The sequence below is a fragment of the Macaca nemestrina genome, chromosome 11 (genome assembly GCF_043159975.1).
Source record: "Macaca nemestrina isolate mMacNem1 chromosome 11, mMacNem.hap1, whole genome shotgun sequence".
NCBI lineage: Eukaryota > Metazoa > Chordata > Mammalia > Primates > Cercopithecidae > Macaca > Macaca nemestrina.
Window position 1 is genome coordinate 38,841,919 of NC_092135.1, and position 22,280 is coordinate 38,864,198.

The 22,280-nt window shown below is 34.1% G+C and overlaps 1 protein-coding gene across 4 annotated transcripts in view; it reads right to left on the reverse strand.

Moving 5' to 3' along the window:
* The window catches only part of LOC105492606 (LDL receptor related protein 1B), a 1,932,714-nt gene that overhangs the window by 787,166 nt on the left and 1,123,268 nt on the right, over nucleotides 1-22,280 (reverse strand). For all 4 annotated transcript variants that reach the window (XR_011609732.1, XM_011759820.3, XM_011759819.3 and 1 more), the window contains exons 12-14: nucleotides 8,045-8,225; nucleotides 3,423-3,642; nucleotides 1,342-1,531 (exon numbers count right to left, since the gene is read on the reverse strand). Coding sequence is in view for 3 of the 4 variants with exons in the window: in XM_011759820.3 (XP_011758122.2) it covers nucleotides 1,342-1,531; nucleotides 3,423-3,642; nucleotides 8,045-8,225 (591 nt within the window). In the remaining variant the exon portion in view is untranslated. The remainder of the gene's footprint in view (nucleotides 1-1,341; nucleotides 1,532-3,422; nucleotides 3,643-8,044; nucleotides 8,226-22,280) is intronic.

A 22,280-nucleotide genomic window follows, 5' to 3' on the forward strand; every position in this document is an offset into this window, starting at 1 on the left:
TGGCTTGTGCCATCCACATAATTTTAGTTTTATTCTTTTAAAAGATAATTTTATCTTTTATCACTATTGATATTTCTCATGTATACATTTCCATTATTTTATACAATTGCATTTGTATTCCATTGAAGCAATGTTAATACAATGGGAAAAAACTGAAGCTTTATTGCTCTAGGATCACTGTTCTAGCTGAAGTATCTTAAAACACTCTGTTGCTGGATAATTTCCTATTGATAGCATATGTGTTTGGAAATTCATAATATAATTTATTCATCTTAAATGTATTGAACTGCATGTTCATTAAATTTTTACAAGGATATCCCTATTAAAAAAAGGAAAAATGATTATTTAGACTCACAAAAAATCTACCACATAATGTACTAAACTGTTTTCTTTGTTCAGTACCTAAATTCTGAGTAATGCTATGTGCAGATGTCCTAATAAGTATTAATAACTCACACAAATAAAACATATTATCTGATTTTAAGAAGACACAAATATTGTGATAGATGGTTTTACTTTTGTGTCATCTAAAATAATTATGTGTTCCTTAAATTGCATTGAAACTAATCAGGGCCGGGCGCGGTGGCTCAAGCCTGTAGTCCCAGCACTTTGGGAGGCCGAGACTGGCGGATCACGAGGCCAGGAGATCGAGAGACGATCCTGGCTAACACGGTGAAACCCCGTCTCTACTAAAAAATACAAAAAACCTAGCCGGGCGAGGTGGCGGGCGCCTGTAGTCCCAGCTACTCGGGAGGCTGAGGCAGGAGAACGGCGTAAACCCGGGAGGCGGAGCTTGCAGTGAGCTGAGATCCGGCCACTGCACTCCAGCCTGGGTGACAGAGCAAGACTCCGTCTCAAAAAAAAAAAAAAAAAAAAAAAAAAAAAAAAAAAAAAGAAAGAAACTAATCAGATAAACATACTAAGATACTTTTTAAAATAACATTTTTCTTGTATAATGCATCTTCAATTTTCAATAGTTTTCTTTTCAAACTAAGGAAGTTCTCACATTTAACCATTCTTACTCTTTGAAAACATTAAGATAATCGTTTTACTTTAACTAACACAGGTTTCTTCAATGAAAATCACATGAAGAAAAGGAAACACTTGGAGAAAACCTTAAACCTCACTTATAGAGAATTCCCAGGGACAATCACTCAGGCTATTTAGAACAACAAAAAGTAAATTTCTATGATAACAAAGTCTGATTTGATTGACTTTGGAGCAAATTTGACATCTTTTTTCATAAAACTGTAGCAATGCTGTCAAGATAAACTTTTTAAAACTACTGCGAAGTATTATTATATGTGAATCTCAAAAGCATTTTTATTTGTTTTTTAATACCTTGTTGCTTTCGTGGATCATAAATCTGAAGCCCAAATAGTGGTGGTCTTTCATGCCTCAGCAATGTCACCTCACTCGTTATCAAGTCGAGTTGAAAAATGGAACCATTCATATAATCTGTCCAGAACACATAATTTCCATGATGCGACAGTCCAAAAGGGTGGTTCAGCTCTCTCCCACTGTACACAATCTGTAAAATATAAACACATTGTGAAAAATCAGAACTTGACTTTAGAGACATAACCAGATATTTAGAGAAAGTGATACTCAATAAGTATAACAGATAACAATCTAATATCTTAACTCATTTTCTCTGATAGATTTGAAAAATGGATTTCACAATGTGAGCATATTTTTTGTTTGTTTTAGGGCATGCTATTTGAAGGAAACCATCTATATTTTATCCATGTAAATTATTTCATCTATGGCACAAAAAATATGGTTAAGAATGCAAATATTAAAATGACTTTTCCCTACTCTCATTTCTGTTTCTTTTGCTTATGATATTTCAGTATCACATCCTGAGATAGAAAGCAATCTGAATAATCATGTGTATTACAACATTGCTCATCCAGTAACCAACAAATAGAAGATGTTCAAACAGCATTGGGAGTAAAAATAATCCTCTTACTTTAATTGGGCCAATGCAAATTTAAGAAATCTTGGATCTGACAGAAAAGGCGGTAAAGATTTTAATTTTAAACACAGACGTATTTATTCTTAGTAAATAGATAAAAACTCACTGGCAAATTAAATTCTGATTATGTTAATGTATTCACTTACATTCTAGTTATATTGTTTTGTTGTTCCTTAAATGGAGGAATCATGTGATAAAACTTTAAGTCCAGTTTCACATGAAGGATTGTAGAAGGGGAATAAATTATACCTCAATAATAATACTTTTTCACCTTTCACCATAAATAAAAATATATTGAATACAAGACGAAAAAGATTTTGTATTCACTTAATATTAGAGAATTAAGAAAATTATCTAAATAATTTAGGGTCATAAATTTAAATTTCGCTCCTTTTAACTGAATTATTCTTACCAAATTATCATATATTGAATAATTGACATGGTTTCTTAATTTTTTTCACCTTTTCGTAAGCTAAAATATGCTGGCCATGAAAGTATTATGTTTATTGTTTACATACCAACATCTTCTAAGAAAGCATAAAGATTTATCTAGCACCTGTTAAGTATGTGACATTAGGTTAAATGCCAACCAATTGTACTTATTTGAAGAAAGTATTTACAGTATTGTTAGAGTCAATCAACATTGATTGATTAGTATTTCTTTCTAAAACAGAATCCATAATGAGTAGGCTTAGCCAAATATTCAGTTTTTCTTTCCAAAAAGAAAAGAAATACAACTTAAAGGAAGTGTTTTGGTCATTTCTAACATTCCCTTTTACTATTATTTAACTCATAAAGTCAGTTATTAGTGTTATGTGTAATTAGGTAACCAAAACATGAAATATAGAGGTTCTGTTTTGTCAACTATGCCTCCCTCTGTCTCACAGCCAATTGCATCATCTTCAATTTTACCTAAGAATTTCAAAATCATTTTGCAGTTACTCTAGCAAAAAAAGCAAGAGGAAACTGATACCTATTCATACCAACAAACTTGAAGTTCGGCTCATTCCTACTATGTGTTTAAGTTTCAATGTCACCAAGTTACTTATTCAACTAAATACAATGTAATTACTTCCTCATCATACATAATGTTAAACTTCAGCTGAAGATATTGAACACATTTTAATAGAGTGGGGTTGCTTGGTTATAGAAAACTCGTCAATAATGCAGAAAAACTGCATTTTAAAACAGCTCTGATATCCTGAGAGCTGCTTTTAAAAATCCCACAAATCCTGGCACACCACTGTGAGCTGGGCCTGATCTCCCAGAGGCAAGTGCCAGCTGCACTCCTTAATGCTCAGCCCCCTTCAGCCACCCCATGGAGACCATTGGCAGCCACCTCAGAGGAGTAAAAATAAACTTGAAAGTATTTTTAACACAACACAACAAGGCTCTGTGAAAAAAAGAAGCCTGTGGGTTAAAAACAGCAGCATTTGTCTTTTACCTTCCTGTGAGTTCCATTCAAAAACACTTTTTCAATATGATCGTAATAGGCATCACACCAGTATAATGTGTTGGTGTGAAAGTCCAGAGTTAACCCATTTGGCCACAGCATCTTTGAAGTCACAAAAATCTGCCGATTGAATCCATCCATCCAGGCCTTCTCAATCCTTCCCACGCTGTCATCTATTTCATCTTCCTCCCAGTCTGTCCAATACATCCAACTAAGACATTAAAAATGCATATGTGTTATTACAACCAACCACAGTATAGACACTTCCTCAGATTTGACAGTTCCATAAATTCTAGTTTCATTCTGATTTGTCCTCCTATCTAAGTGTTTATCTGTCAAAGAGGGGGCAGCTGTGAAGTTTTAAGGAAAGCAAAGATTTGTTTGGTAGAACTGTGCGTTTACACTTATTACAGAAAAGCCAACTGCCACCACTATCGCACTTACTGGCTTCACGCATTAATGAACCTGACAGTAAGTGCCAAATAGCTATTTTTGGGAGGTGTTGATATCAAGTATAGGAAATGATTTTCTGGGTCATTACTATTTTAAATGTTGTCCACCTCAAAAAGTATATCATCAATTACATGATTAAAAAGAAGATTGACTGACATGAGAATCCATGGCACAGTTAATGATCTACTCCAGACTTTAGTTAATCTCAGATGAATTATTATTTTTTAAGACAGGTAATTGAACTGCCTTTGTTCTAAAGGGCGTAGTCATACTGAGTTTGTTTGACTAGGTCTGATTTGTCTTCCTGATGCAAATAATCTATGTTTTATTGCTGCTTATTATTACCCCAAAATCTACAGAAGATGATTTATCTGCACATAAGTTTAGTAATAGCAAGTTGACTGTCCTTGAGATTTTGAGCTTTAATTTCTATCTCAAACAAAAGCATCTGCCTTTAAAAACAAATCTTTTGTATAAGCTCTAACAGTAGGAGAGGGGACCTTGAACGAATGTTCCAATTCCCTCATGAATGAGGTTAAAACCCACCACATGGGTTGTTTTAGGGTCATGTGAAAGTTCTTGAGTTTATTAATTAAAGTGTAGGTTTAATCCAGTCATCTCATATACAACTTTATAAAGTCTCAAATCTTTTCTAAGCTGCTGACCCTTGAAATACCCTTATTAGATCCCCTGCCTCCCCCATTTTGTAGACCCTAAGAATTTCTAAGTGCATTTGGAAAAAATCTGTCACCATGACAAAAAATCCTACTGTGATCTAAACTGGCCGACTTGGGAAAACTGAGGATGAACACATTACCCATTATTTCAAACCAATTAAGCTCTTTTTAAATTCTCTTAACGGTTTCCAATTATGTTGATATGCCTTTTCAGACCCAAGGAAGTATACTGAGACTGTTGAATTGTATTAATCCTAGAAATAAACACGGAAATATTTATATCTTGTGTCTTGTACTTCCTTAAAGTGATTTTTGAATTAGGACAACTTAGTAACAAAAAGGATAGTCATTCTGTTTGCTCTAATTCTATGTTAGTTAGGTATAACTACTTGACATCAGCTATATAAATGAACTATACAAAGGCAAAACATGCAATCTTCTCATCTCTATTGATATTTTCCTGAAATATTTTTATATAAAGTTGATCAATGCAGTTTTACTTTTGCTAATTTATGACTTATTAATATTGCAGTTATCTTACCCTACAGCTTCTATTTTTGATCATGGCAATACATTTTTTCTGTGACCCAAATCACACATACATGTGCCTGTGTGTGCACACGCACACACACACACACACACACACACACACACGAAATAAATCTGGATATTCTAAATATACTGCATATTCTTCAACTATTTGAAAAAATAAATTGTTCACCAACTGACCCATCACTTAAATTATTTTTATTTATTTATTTATTTATTTTTTTTTTTTTTTTATTTATTTTTTTTTTTTTGAGACGGAGTCTCGCTCTGTAGCCCAGGCTGGAGTGCAGTGGCCGGATCTCAGCTCACTGCAAGCTCCGCCTCCCGGGTTCACGCCATTCTCCGTCCTCAGCCTCCCGAGTAGCTGGGACTACAGGCGCCCGCCACCTCGCCCGGCTAGTTTTTTTTTTTTGTATTTCTTAGTAGAGACGGGGTTTCACCGTGTTAGCCAGGATGGTCTCGATCTCCTGACCTCGTGATCCGCCCGTCTCGGCCTCCCAAAGTGCTGGGACTACAGGCTTGAGCCACCGCGCCCGGCCAAAATTATTTTTATTTAAACAAAATACAAGAAAATTATTTTTCTAAGTAATGCCAATCTGAGAGAGGTTATATATACATACATACATATATGTGTGTGTGTGTGTGTATATATGCTTAAATGTATATTGTTGGCCAGGCACCATGGCTCATGTGTGTAATCCCAGCACTTTGGGAGGTTGAGGCAGGTGAATTACTTGAACCCAGGAGTTTGAGACCGATCTGAGCAACATGGCAAAACCTCATCTCTACAAAAGAATAGAAAAAGTAGCCAGGCATGGTAGCTTGTGCTTGTAATTCCAACTAGTCTCAAAGCTGAGGTGGGAGAATTGATCACTTGAGCCCAGGCTATCAAGGCTGTCGTGAGCCAAGATTATACCACTGCACTCCAGCCTGGGTAACAGAGTGAGATCCTGTCTCAAAAAAATAAAGATAAGAATAAAAAATAATATGAAAGCTTTGCAATCAATACCAAATGATGAGAATTCTTAAACACACAAAATAGAAATATAACCTATAAAATAAGCAGGAACTAATACAAGTATTTTTTCTAGGTGGAACTCTTAGTATTCTTCACATAAAACATAGGTTAATCTGGCCTTCTGCTAATACAGCAAGAAAAATTCTACCTTCTATTTCAAGCCCTGTTCGAATGTAATTATCTGATGAAGACTATCCCCAGCCTTTGTGGAGATGAGTCAAAATAAGCTCTTTCCTCTGTTTATGAGTAACACTGTCTAGTTTTAAATAATATTTATTGCACTTATTCCTTGTATATAGGGAGAGTTGGTAGGAAGACATTACAGGGATGCAGATATTGTCTCAATGAAAAAAATATTCTATTAATCAGAATTGCCTTCAAATAGTTTGAAGTACGTAGATGCTACAGGTTTCTAACATAATTTGGATGCCTATAAACTTGGAAGATGTTGAAGAGGATTTCTAAATTTGATGAGAGAGTTGGAGCTAGTGGGCTCTAAATTTTCTTCTAAATTATATGTTTATATGACTTCCACATTTATGTCATCTCTTGGGCACAAAAAAGACCCTTTAGCTCTATCAGAAAACATTTTCTCTAACAGAATAGTGAGAAAGAAGATACTGTTTTAAGACAGAAATTTCTTTAATTTCTGTTTAATTTCTGTTTTAAGACAGAAATTTAAAATTAAGAAATTTCTTCATATAGATTTGGACAGTGTGGAATAAATACTCTCTTCAAAAACTAAGACTGATTTAACAGACGATTATATAATCCAAACATAAAATCACCAATATTACTTTATAATTATGCCCTATGAAAACACTTACAATGAGTTCACTCACTCCCTACGAAGAAGCACTCTGGTTGTGTGTGGAGCTACTCTCAACACAAACAACTCTAGGAACTGCAATTTGGTGATCTCAGTTTATAAGGGATTCACATGCCTCCTATACAATACATATTTTTTGTATATGTGCAGTAAAATGTAAAGAAAATTATTTTTTGATGTCTTGAAACAATAATATGTAAGCCATGGAAGGAAAACACTCCAAAAAACTATACATGTAAAATATTCAATAAATAACATTTTTTAAGCTATAAAATACTATTAAAATTTCCATCTTCTTTGATATTTCTATAAGTACAGTTTTGCATTCAGGTAATAGCACTGAATAAAAATCTAAAGAAAACATATTGCCAAGAATTGGACTAAATATTTCATTCTAAAACAAGTAATACATACTAGAAAATAATGTCTCTATATGGAAATTATGGTGGTATCTAAAATTGTGTGATTATCACCCTAGACTAATGAAAAGCAGTGAAGGTTAGTGGCTAAGAGTCAAGTCATAGAGACAGGCTCCCTGGGAATAAATGTATACCCAGTCTTTTATTAAATGAATGGTGTTTGGCAAGGCAGTTATCATTTTCAACTTTATAAAAGAGGGATAAGAATAGCAATTCATTCAGAGGATTATTGTGAGGGTTGCAAAGTAGGGTCATAGTAACCCATTTAATAGAATGCCTGACCTGCAGGAAATGTATAAAAACTTTTGCTATTTTTTTGAATACACTAAATTTCAATTGCCTTTAAAATATCGAATTGATTGTCTAATCGAATTGATTATTTATCTTGGTGTTGGCTGCTCAAAATACAGAATTATAGTACTAATTTTAATAAATCAAGTAATATATCTTTGTGCAGTAATCTATTTCAGGTCAGTGTATTCTGACATGTTTATTTAGTACATTCTCTACGACAGAAAAACCATTAAATGTGTAACTTATCAATTAAGACCATTTGTGTGGAATTTCAGCTATACATATGAATTAAAATAAAACTACTATTAACTATGTAAGAAATACATTTATCTACTATCATTTTTCTTATATAAAGCTAGTCAAATATTTCATACCCATTAATTGGATCCACCACAATTCCTCTGGGATGAGACATTTCACCCTCTAAAAGAGTCTTCCGACTCTGAGAAGCTTTTTCCAGCCTGGCCACATTAATGGTTTTCCTATGGCCATCGTTGGTCCAGTAAAGATTATTTCCAATCCAGTCCACAGCAATGCCCTCTACATTATCCAGATCTATATATATATATAAAAGCAAAAACAAGAAAGAAACTGCTTTTACAATTACAGTAAAATTAGTGTTCACTACTAATATTCTACCTAATAAAAACTTTAGTTCAAAAAGGAATGAACTCTGATCCATGAAATCTTTATGGTGTAATTTTTGCAAATGTCACTATTTTACAGAATACTTTTCAATTTTATTTTGAATGTCTTTTTATGTGAATAATAGGCCCTCTTTCAATTGTACACAATGTTAACAAATTAATCATGGTCATTAACTCAGATTTTAATTGAACCTCAATTTATTGTAATTCAGTGATCTGCAGAAAAATGGAACATGTAAGTGATAGGAGTGAAAAAGCTTGAATATAAGTGACAAATTCAGCAACATAGACTGTTCTGAAGAAAAATCTACTAGTACTGTGTCAGCGTGTTCAAACTTGTAATATGTAATCTGAGTAATCAAAATAATATGAATGTCCTCTTGCCCAAGGATGAACAGTTTCAGCAGGAGCACAAGTATGAAAGCCCAGGACAGGCTTTCATCCCAGAACTACGTCCACAGTGAATCGCAAGGAATCATTGAAATACTTCTATTTTAGACTTACCTTACAAAGAATACTATTACAGGATTATGTGAGATACAGGCAATGATAATTCAAATGTAATAGACAAATAATAATCCTAGGAGTTCACCTAATTCAAACCCTTTATTTTATAAAGGGGGGTAACGAAAACTTCAAAGTGAAGGCAGTTACTTATAGTCTATTATCGTTCACGAAGCCGTAGCAATTGGATAAAAATCCAAGCCTTAAGACCCACAGTGTGGAAACGCTCAAAACAGCACAGTTCCTAGGGTAACTTTCTGTAGCATCCTGTTGTTGCTTTTTCACACTTCAGCCTACAACATTACGACGACAATTCCATTCTCCTGTTGCAGGAAAAATTGCTATGAACTTCTTCTTTTCTCTCAAAACCATGGGAGTCTGCACAGACTTCCTCTTTTCCTTTTTGGCATGAGTTACAGAACTGGAATTTACTGGACAAAAGCAATAGGTAGTATATGTTAGAGAAGGAGCTGTGTATTCACACATGACAAGGAAATCTATAACACATTTCCCTGTATGCAGACACAAAGGATATTTACCATTATCATGTTGTTTAATCATAGTCCTTCTGGCTCAGGACAAAACGTACAATTTTCCCTTGTAACCCTTATTGCTAATCAACATGTGTTGTGATTCAGAATGACTGATACAAAATGTGATCTGATCTAACTGAAAATCCCATTATAGTGAATCAGATATGTTCCCAATTTCACTAAGCTATCTGCTTCATTACTATCCAATATGAGTGATTTTCATAGGTTAATTGTGCCTATGCTTAGAAAAAGAAGTTTAATTTCGTCTTTACTTATTGACACTTAATTTTCCTGAGCACTTTCCTATTCTTGCATAATGGAACGAGAGTAGTTATTTACTCTTTTCTATTTATTATAGTCTATAGCTGATTTCTATCTTAGTTGGTTTTCAAAAATTGAATTACATTTGAAATCTGTTCCCGTATACAAAAGTCTTCATGCTGGATAACCCTCTTATTTTTGAAACTTTTCCTTTTAATATATGACTAGAGATTTATTTTTTTTTCTTTTTTTTTCTTTTTTTTTTTTTTTTTGAGACGGAGTCTCGCTCTGTCGCCCAGGCTGGAGTGCAGTGGCGCGATCTCGGCTCACTGCAAGCTCCGCCCCCCGGGTTCACGCCATTCTCCTGCCTCAGCCTCCCGAGTAGCTGGGACTACAGGCGCCCGCCACCTCGCCCGGCTAGTTTTCTTGTATTTTTTAGTAGAGACGGGGTTTCACCGTGTTAGCCAGGATGGTCTCGATATCCTGACCTCGTGATCCGCCCGTCTCGGCCTCACAAAGTGCTGGGATTACAGGCTTGAGCCACCGCGCCCGGCTATTTTTTTTTTTCATATGAAGCAGTTACAATGCTGTATGGATGAAATTTTTGTTTCTGACACTTGGGTAAGCAAACTCAGTGATGCATCAGGAAAGTGAAGATTATAATAGCACCTACCTCATAGGGTGATTACAAAGGACAAACTATTAATAGCTACTGCATGTAAACATTTAGCATATTTCCTGGAATACAGTAACTTCTCAGTTCATGTTAGTTTTTATTAACCTATGAGGATTAAAAAATATTTTATATCTCTTCTGTCTCCTTTCTTTAAGGGTACTACTTGATAGGAATATATCTTATGTTTTTTGCCTTTAAAATGCTTTTTTCTGTATTTTCTTGCATTTTTACCAGTGACTAACTTTGACTAAAAATAGTCTATAAATAAATATATGTGATATTCTTAAAATAATGGTTGGCACATACTAAATAATACATAAATATAATGATTATTATTCCTATAATAATATCACTATAATTTCTGTATAATCTTTTCTTTTTATTATTATTATTTTTTGAGACGGAATCTCGCTCTGTCATATAATCTTTTCTTAAGCAAGGTATCTACTGTATTAAGAGAGTATTAAAGAAATTAGCCTAGAGTATTTTCTAAGGTTGTTTTCTGTTTGTGCTTTGATTTAGTTTTCTGTTATAGGGAGAATGACAATGAATAAAAATTTTAAAATAAGAAAATGTATGAAAAGATCTATGATCAAATTGGGAATCTTTTTAGGTTATCTTTAATAGGGCAAGGAGGAATTTCTCTCATGCAGAACAAAGCTTGAACAATCAATTACTTCCTTTCTCAACAAATATACATTGATAAGGGAAGCATTCTGCTTCCACATTATTTGATCCCTGCTTTAAATTAACTTATAAATTAGATCGAGAAGTTATACATATAGAACACCAGTCTTATGTACATTTGATATTTTATTCAAAGGGGTCTGTTTGGGCCCTGCCTGAGACTGACTAACAATGACTCTATGAACAAAAGCCCTTTAACCAGATCAGGGACATATGAAGGTTATGGCATTCAAAGGCCAAAAAAACATCAGTGACTACAGAGAGTCCAATTATTAGCTTGAGAAAACACATGATATTAAAATGCAAGGAAGATGTTCGATAAAGAAAAACTTGGTAGCATAGATTGTTTTGTGTACTTTGGGATAGAGTTCAAGTATCCTACATTATAGAATTCATATTTACTACTATTTATTATTATTATTGCATAACTAATAACAAAAAAGGGCATGACTATATTAAAAATCTGGTCAAAATCTCCATTAGCTTTCACAAAATACCCATTTTCATGCATCAACAGGCAAGGAATCAACATACTTGTTCTTCTTCAGAAAAAAAAAATCCAGTAGATAATTATTTCTAAACTTTGTTTAGATTAATATTATGTCTATATTTTTCATGCTAAGTGAAGATATTGCATATTTACTCATATTCAGAAAATAAAGCCTTTTCATGCACTCTGAAAACTTATTTTTCTCAAATTATTAATATTTCTACAACATGTTATCTTTGTAAACATTGTTCTAGCAATTTCAAAATAACTTGTATGAATGGAGTAATATATAAACAGTACACTAAATACCCACACACTCACACATCTAATTCAGATTTAGGATTAATAATGAAATGCATGGTTTACTTAAGTGAAAAACTCCTTATGTTAACAATATTATTTCCCATAAAAGACACCTACCACTAAGGAAATGAGGATAAATAATATATAATAAAATTTATATAAATTTTAAAAGAATAATGATGCAGATTTAAAAAGAATAAATAGGACCATTCTTCAAATGAATGTAATACTTTGGACTAGACCAAATAAACATTTTTAAAGAAAGTGGTTTTGGGAGAAAAACATTTTTCTAAAAAGAAAACTTCATTACAGGTCTGATTTTTAGATGTTACACATTCATGGGACAGAAGACTAAAGTTTTATATACTTAAAATAAAATTGCATACTTTTAAATTGGGTCCATGATTTTTTTTTACAAGAAAGGATGTGAGCAGTGGCCTTATTTTTGTTATGGTACATGAGCAGGACCTCCAAAAATGATCCGTAGATCTTGATGCTTTACAACAGAACTTGATGCATATAATAAGAAATTAATTAAAAATTATACCCCAAAATGGCCATTATAAAATCATAGTTTCTACATTTTTCTACCTTATACAAGTTTATCCAGCGTTATCTATCCTTAGCCTGAACATTATTTTTCTGAGTTGTAATGAAAGTGTCTACATGAGTACAGAGTATGGTAAAGTACCTTAAATGGTTAAATTTGCATCATGCATGTAGACATGCTTAAGGCCAGCAATGCCTTACCTCAACCTAGAGTCAACAGTTGGACAACTTTCCTGTATCCTATTCTTGTAGTTCAATTAACACAAATTCTCTTTGTGCATTTCAATATGGCTTGAGGCTATAAATAGCTCATATGTATCCGACATGAGTAAATGACATTGATTTAATTAATAGTGTAGCAGTAAAATTTGCTTGCTGAATAAGCTGTCTCTTGGGGTTTCAAGGGTCTCCGGTCACAAACTAAAGATACTATCTGTCCCTAATGGCCAGTTGAGGGTGATGTTTCTCATCCTCATTTTCATTCCAGATTTCTCCTTAGTTGTTAGGTCAAGGAGGGTGAATACGCAAGCCATTCTCACTCAGTACAAAATACCTTGATGTTGTATTCAAAGACATATGTTGAGTGCATATAAGGGTCTTATTTTCCAGAATAAACATATTAAAACATAGTGGTTTCCTTTCATTATCCAAATGCAGACTGTCAGTTTCAATGGGTCAGGGGATACAGATCATCACTCTATGATATTCAGATATTTTATCTTTGATATGATGAAGACATGGACAAGTAAAGATAGGGCCATAGTATGCATCATAGTTACCAATAATCTACAGTGACAATTAAAATGAAAGATTCAGAATGGTTAAGGACTGAGATTTTCATCATACTTTCAAGCCTATAAGTTTGTCTGTTTTTGTTCCATGAATTCTGGTAGAAGATACAAGACTTGTGGAACCGATATAAAAGATTTTATTACTCATGGCACAACAAGCAGCATGGTCATCAGCAGATTGGTGTCAGTTCCTTTTACTCCAAAGTCCGCAGGGGCAACTGGGAGGGGTCCATATGGATGCTTTCATACACTGTGGGTGGCATTACAAGAGAGGAATTCTGAGTTTAGAAAATCGAAGCCTATTATAATGGGCAGTAAGAAGGCCTGCTGTTTTCACTGGCAGGTGACTCTGTCTCTTTCTCTCAATACTCTTTGCTATACAAACATTCTTGAAAAGATACTTCTGAAGAAAAGACAGTAAGTGTCTTACTTTAAGAGATGCAGAAATGTGAGAGATCCATGGAGAAATGTCTCACAATAAAAGGTCCTGAAAAGTCATAACCTGGTGGTCACTAATACATGCAGATAGATAGAGCAAACAAATTGGTGAGTGGATATGAACGCAAATAATAATTTCTGGATTCCAAGCTATTACTGTTATGGGAATTCTGCACTAATTTACACAACCACACCTAAAGCAATAAAAGCACAAAGATAGAGCAAACAAATTGGTGAGTGGATATGAATACAAATAATAATTTCTGGATTCCAAGCTATTGTCCTTATGGGAATTCTGCATTGATTTACACAACCACACCTAAAGTATATTGTGTAGCTAACTATGTGTGATGGTCAATAGTATGGGTTAATTTGGCTAGCCCATGGTACATTGGTCATTCAGTCTGGATGTTGCTGTAAAGGTATGTCTTAGATGATATGAACATCAGTAGAATTTGAGTAATAAGCAGGTTACCCTCTATAATGTGGGTTGGCCTCATCCAATCAGTTGAAGGCCTAAAGAATAGATTGAGATCCCCTGAGAAAGATGAAATTCTTCCTTCAGGCTCTCTTTGAACTCAAGCAGCAACATCAACTCTTTTGGGGTCTCCAGCCTGCTGTTGTACTCTGCAAATTTTGGACTTTCCAGTTCCCATAACTGTGTGACCTAATTCCATATACATTCTGTTTTTTCTGTTTCTCTAGAGAATTGTAACTAGTACACTATGACCATGCCTGTGATCTGAAAATGATTTTGCTGAATGGGCCGGGAAGAAGGAGGCCACTCTTCACATCCATCCTTTTCTGATAAAATACTGCAAAGTGTGTATTTCAGAGGACAAAATAGCTTTCAATTTAAGAAGCCCTAGAGATATGCAAGGGGCATATAGATCATTGTATAATATTCCACTAAAATTTTTTGGATAATATTAGAGTGTTCATTGTGAATGGGGAGAAAGTAATTTCCATTAACACCATTTTACCACCTAACTCTGCCTATCAAGAGAAAACAAAGCTAAAATTGCTTCCATTTTTTGAACACAATATATCACACCTATTCTTGAATATTCCTTTTAGAACCGTGAAGTTGGTCATAATTTATAAAAATAAAACACTTTTGGCACCTATTTCATCAATAGTAAATTATTCAATCTCTTTCATATTATATGAAAAGTCTACACTATTAGTAGTCACTTGGGCAATTTAATGTCATAGAAGTTGACTTTTTATTAGCTATATTTTCTAATAGGTTTCATGTTTTTGCACTTGGTCACTTAAACATTCAAAAAGTTGCATCAACTGATAACGTTTACTGAACTTTAAAAAAGACAAGGTATCAAATACATGCTTAGAAATCATGTTTAGTGAAAAATACTGATCACTAAATTCCAAGTTGAGCTTACAAGTTAGAGAATGTAAATCTTTATTGTATTTACAATTACCATGGGAAAGAACAAATGTGTTATCTCATGCGACTATACTCTTGGAGATAACCAGCCTATATCAACCAAAACTGTATTTGTTTCAGATCCACATAAATAGAGAAAAAGTCTAGACAAATGCATGTGTGGATTCTAGGTAAATATGGTAAAGGAGGCCAAGTTCTTAATAATAATTTATCTAACAACATTTTTCCATAAGTATCTAAGAAAACACAAGCAGTCATGACCCTCCTGGGTACACAGGTACTCTTACAAAACTGAAACAGTAAATTGGGGCAAAGTCATAATAAAATTAGGCAGGAACCTTGTTGTGAATTCAGTATTCTAGGAATAAAAGAAGCTACAGAACCATAAAGTTTAACTTGTACATCTACAAATAATGAAACAAAGACCCAGAAAAGTAAGTTGACTCACAAAGACCCATGATTAGTTAGTAGTCACTATAGCAAGTCTTGAAATTTAACTCATGTTTTAATGTGCCTACCATACTTTGTATTCAAATTTGACCTCTAGAATTGTAAAGAAAAAATGATAAACAGAGGAAGGAGTTAAAGAAAGTTTAACCCAGACGAAGTTTCCTTGGAAGAAGGAAAAGTAGGGCATGGAAGAAGGGAGGGGAATGAAGCTAGAATAAGGTTACTACAGTAAAGGATGCTTTTGGGTACAAACTTTCCAATTACAAAGACCATACATAATGAAAGTTTGTGTATTTTTTCAGATTTCTCCACTTTGATAACTTTTGGCAAATTGCTTACCCTTTGATGCACGGATTAAACTTGAACTTCAGCTTTCACAAACGAAAATACGAATAATAATCAGCTCTCTCCATATTAGGATTAAAGGAGAGAATAATAAGCAGAACAATGCCTGGCACATAATTGAATTCTCAATAAATGATACCTGTTATTTCTTACTAAAATACATTTGATGACTAACAACGTAGAGACTTAACAAATGTCCATATGAAGGGAAGTGAAATATTAAAAGAAAACATGAGGAAAGCAAGAGGAAAAAACTATCATAAGCTACATGAGAAGGACAAGACATAGCTAAACTCATTATGAAAAAATGGCTGGTATTTGAATAAAGTCTTTGGTTAACAAAATTGTATCAACATTAATTTTCTAATTTTGATAATTGTAGTGTAGTTTTGTAAGATGTTAGAAAAGGCTGCGTCAAGGTGCAATGGACTAAATGTTTGTGTCTTCCTAAAATTCACATGTTGAAATCCTCATTCTAATGTGAAAATATTTGGGGCTAATTAATGAGGGTGGAGCCCTCATAAATGAAGTTAGTGCCCTTATAAGAAAACACCAGAGAGTTCTCTAATCCTTCTTCCTTCATGTGAGGATACAGTGGGAAGTCATCATCAGTCTGCAACCTGGAAGAGGTCCCTCACCAGAACCTGACCATGCTGGCACCCTGATCTCAGACTTCTAAGCTCCAGAATTGAGAGAAACAAATTTCTGTTGTGTGTAAGTCACCCAGTCTATGGTACTTTATTATGGCAGCCTGAATTAATTAAGACAGAGAAATATACAGAAATTCTCTGTACTATTTTGCAAATTCTTGACTAAAGTTACTTCAAAATTTATTTTTAAAAATATAATAAATTGTTTTGTAAATGCATTGCTTTTATATAATAAAAGATGCCAAAGCAAGATGTAGCATTACCCATAAAAAAGTTTAAATATTGATATTAATAATATCTTTTATAACAATTTTGGTACAATAAGATAAACACTTATGATTCCACAGTAAAAGTGTAAGATATTAGTGAAGAATAACTTATCCATGTAAGTGTATAGTATAAAATTATTCAAGGTAGATATGTATCTCTTAAAGAAAAAGAATTTAAAGCTGTGCAAAAAAAAAAAAAAAGAGATGTTGATTCAGAAAGACTGGGAAAGTGTGTTAAGACGGGTGTATTATGTGTAGCAACTAAAAATTGTAATCTAAAGTTTTTTTATTAAAATATTACAGAAGTTTAAATAAATCAATAAAAATATGTAAGGTTTTACAAGATTCCTGAAAAATCATCAGGGATGATTATTATAAGAGGAATTTCACTAAAAAACAAAATGAGTTTTCAGATGATCAAAAAATAACAAGTTGATCTTGTTTCTTACATTAGAACAAAAAATAACATTTTTTAATGACTCTTACATCTTTTTAATTCATTTAATTACTGTTTTAAAAGTGATGACAACTAAATTAAAGTACCATTCATCCATTTAATGAATGTTTGCTGTAGAGCTAATATGAGCCATGAACTGTTCTAGGCCCTAAGGATCTACCACTGAGCAAAGCAAACAAAATCTCTGACCTATTGAAGCTTACATTCTGGCAGCAAGGCAACAACCAAGTGAAACATACCCAGAATAATGACAAAAGAGGAAAAGCAAGGAAAGGGAACAGAGTTGGGTCGGGTGTGGTGGTGGTAAGCCATTTTATTGGGCTGGCCAGAAGGGCTGACTGAGGAGGTGGTCTGCAGGCAAAGACATCTAGGACTTACAGAAGAGATGCATGGGGGAATCTGACAGAAGAACATTCCAGACACAGAAATATGTGCAAAAGCCCTGAGGTGGGACCATACCTAGGGTGTTCAGGGGACGACAAAGACGATATTGGAGAAGAGATACCGGGCTATACAAGTTAAATAGCAGAAAAACAACTTAAATAGCATTTTCCCCCTATGAACTTAAAAGTCATTGTGTGGAACGCTTATGACGTGACTAAACCCAAAATTCTCATGAACAGTAGTGATAAGGTGGTTCCTTACTGTGACTTGTACTTAGTTTCAAGGGTTTATTTATGGGTATTGGGAGAGGCAGTCCCCTGTGGGCCTTCAGTGTCCCTGCATATTCTTGCTGAGTTTGCCAGATTGTAAGGCTTATTTCTTTTTTGACGCTGAACAATTTCTCTTGCTACTCATATAGGCAGCTAAGTCAGTCAAGGGGACCACAGGGAGACTGCTGTGTAACTGCTTGCTCCACAGGGGAGGGGAACTAGAGATCTTGCTTGTTCGCACAGTGATGGCTGCTTTCTCAGAAAGTGCTGATCTCTAGGCCCTGGGATCCACAGCTGTGGCACAACTCCCTGCTTGCTCAGCATTCATCCTTGCCCATCATGTCGCTCCCTGAGACTTGCAGGCAAGTGAGCCAGTGCAACTATCTTGATACTCCTGTGGTGAGCAATAAACTGTCCTAAGTCTCAATGTCTCATTTTCTACTTTTGGCACCTATACAGTGGTGGCAGTTTTATTCCCCACCATCCTTTATGATAGGGTTTCTCAGCTGTGGCATTACTGACATTTGGGAACTGAAGACCCTTTGTTATGGAGAACTGTCCTATGTATTGCACAATGTTTAGCAGCAAGTGCGTCTATCTACTAGATTCCAGTAGCAACTCCCTCTCTAGTTGAACCCAATGTAATTCCAGATAATATCAAATGTCCCACGGAAGACAAAATTATCTGTGTTCTATGAGGTTGGAGTTCTACCTTAAAAGTGAGTGATATTTCTCAGACTCTTTGGTTCATTTTGATTCCTCTAAATGAATTTTCTTATCTTGAAATGAAAAGTTACTTGCAAATTTTTTTTGGCAAAATTGCTAAGAATATTCAATTGTGTTTCTGTGGCTAGTATATATGCAGTCTCAGAATCGGTTTGGTTTCGTTGATATTCCACATATATAAAATACTTTGAAAAGAAAAATGTTAAACATGTTATGAATGGTTACAGTGACAAACATTTTGAAAATATTTGTCTCCGAATGACACATTTATATATATATATATATATATATATATATATATATATCTTTTTTATCTTGAAAAAGGGTACTTTTTGCTTTTTACCTGAAATAATAGCAAGTTAAACCTTGCAATTTGAAATTCCTCTATTTAAGACAAATTACAAATAACTTAATAGCTGAAATATCAAGGTAATTTGTTTTGATGGAAAACACGCACATTCTTCTATGATTAACGATAAAGATTTATGAAAGCTCATTTTTATAACAAAGATAAAAGTATCAATGCTGGGGATAGGAATACATTGCTATCCGGTGCAGGCATATTTGTATAAACCAAAGAAAGGAACAGATGTGTATTAAAATATTTTACATGATTATCAACTATCACCACACATTAAATGTCCTAATATCATAACAATATATTTCTTCAAGTTATCTGAATATTGCATACTACACTACAGTAGATGCGTATTTTGATGAGAACTCTGATTCTTTCCAATTGCATAGGAATAATAAACAGAAAATAAAAGTTAATGAATAAAGAGAAAAGGGAGTTGATAGGTGTTTAAGGAAGATCTGAGGTCATCATCATTCATTTTTTTGAGGGAGGCAAAAAGTATGAGGATACACAATATTGTTTTTCTTAGTCTATGACTGAGTCTAGAATAAACCTGGTCTGAGTTATAAGAGAATGTTTCTTAATTCCTGTAAGCTCTAAGTCCCTAACTTGAGCGAAAACCATAAACCTCCTACATTTAAGGGTTAACTTGATGATTCAGAATATGATATGAAATGTCTGGTGCATACTAGTAGCTTCATAAATGCTGCTGTTATATAGCAACAGATATTTTGTCAACACAATATGATTTACATTAGTTTAAAATACAATTTTAAGTGCTGAGACCATCAGACCATGGAATGCGTAAAAATAATCATGATTTTCCCGGAGGAGCTATATATAATGGCACATATACATATCACACACACACACACAGACACACACACACATATATGTAGAGAGAGAGAGAGAGGAAATAAAAAAGCATAAAAACTTATATCAGAATTGAAGAGTAGTTACCTCAGATGGATATTCTATTAATTATCTACCTAATCTTTAAACTTTTTAATTCAATAGTTTACCTTTAAAATGAAACAAGAAGGCTAATTATGAGATAAAATTTGGTATTTCTCTTTTGCTTCATCTGAATTTTATAATCCTCTGGGTAGTCTCAAATCAAAATGCTATATAGGGGACTTGCCAAAATAATTAAGTATGCATAGATTACAAAAAAATTTGTTCTGAAGCTATTTTTTTAATAGCTGGTTAAGTAATGACTGAGTAGATAGATGTTTGTGGAGCCAGAAGAGACAACTTGTAGCACACTAGCCCCAAACAGGACACAATTTTATTCAGGAAAATAACCACACACACAATTAATGTAAGTATAAAAGGAAGAGATTCAAGTGTATGAAGATTTTGAGGAAAAGGCTTGGCAGACAAAAGACAAACTAAAATAAAACAACACCCATTTAGGACATAAGATGAAAATGTAGTAGTTTTTGTTTGTTTGTTTGTTTGTTTCTGTTTTTTTTTAAGCAATCATCCATGTTTGAAGTAACCAACTTACAACTTATATTAATGTGACAAAAAACTAGTTGCATCAAAAAAAAAAACAACCCTTGTATTTACATGGTTACCTATAATCACATTTATTTACTTTGTAATTGTTGTTTTATTTGTAATTCTCATTCAAGCTATGAATGCATATCATGTTGTACAAATTTTAAAAGATTCAAATGTGAGTGTAATAACTCATATGGCCCTCCCAAGAAGTAATCACTATAAACAGTTTATTGATCCTTCCACAAACTTTTGGATATACTTGCAAAAATAGGATCATCCTGCAAAAATATCCTTTAGCTCATTTTGTCTATTTATGAGTTTTGTTGATGTAAGTATATACAGCTCTACCTCATGGGTTTTAATGGCTACTTAATATTATTGCTAGCATAAATGCATCATGCCTTATGTGATAGAGTTTATATTGTTTCCAATTTATGATTACAGATAATGTTTCTTTTTGAACATGTGTCTACTTCTATAGAATAGGTAACTAATTGTGGAATTGGTTTGAATCTTATGTACCATTTCAATTGATAGCTATTACTAAATAATGCTTCAAAACCAATATAACAACTTACATTCTTCCTAGTCTGGGAAATATTTTCTTATGTTCTAATATCACATATTATCAATATTTCATTCTTTAATCTGATGAATTTGGTGAAAACTATTCCATTGATTTACATTTTTGTAATCAGTATGATGTTGAGTTCCTCTCCATATGCCTATTCAGAACATTTTCACCTAGTTTATCTTCCATGTTTTCCCTTGCTCATAATACATTTTTTCATAGAAATGTGTTTTCTAAAATTTTAATGCAGGTGTATATACATATATACACACACACACGTGTATATATATGTATATACGTGTATGTGTATATATATGTATATACACACATATGCCTACATATATACACACACACATATATATGTGCATAATACATACATATGCAGGCATATGTGTGTGTGTGTTTCACTAGGTTGTGCGTTGCATTGCTTAGAAAATGTTCTGCATCCCAATACCATTAAAAATATATATATTTCCACATACACACACAGGCATGCACATCCCCTACATGGGTGCCCCAACAAAAGATGCATCACAGTGAGGGGCCAGACAGCAACAGGGGATGGGGCTGCTTGAGAGACAGTGCTGAGGAAAATCTCCCAGGGAGGTAACGTTTGGAGTGAACCTTGAAGGGAATGATTGAATCCAGGGGGAGGCATGTACAGGACAGTAAACAGAGTGTGGTAAAGGTCCTGAGGTAGCCAGGGTTGGCATGCTGGGGTAACTGTGAGAAGAGTGTGCATGAACAATGATGGAAGGGAAGGAGGGAAGAGGGCTAGGCAGAGAGGAGAATGGAGGGGAGGAACAGTAGAAAGTGAGAACAGAAAAGCTGTCAGATGCCAGATCATGCTTAGCCTTCTAGGACACGGTGAGAGCTAAGAATTTATTTTGAGTCACAGGAAGTCATTGGAAAGTTGTAAGTAGATTAACCAGACTAGATTTAAAATTAAAAAAAAAAACACTCCCACTGTTGTGTTGAGAATAAACTATAGGGGAGTATATTAGTTGTACATTGATGTGTAACAGATTGCCCCCAAATTTATTGCTTAAAGCGATAGTAAACACTTGCTATGGACTGAATGTTTCTGTCCCTCACACACACACACAAAAAAAACCCGCGTATGGTGAAACCCTAATTAGCTCCCAATGGTCTGGTACTAGAAGGTGAGGCCTTTGGGAGGTAATTGGGGGTAGATGAGGTCATGAGAGTAATTGCCATGATGGAATTGTGTCCTTATAAGAGGAAGAGGCCAGAGCTCTTTCTTTCCACCCCATGAGAATACTGTGAGAAGGAGGCTGCCTGCAAACCAGAAAGACAGCCCTCACCAGACACTGAATC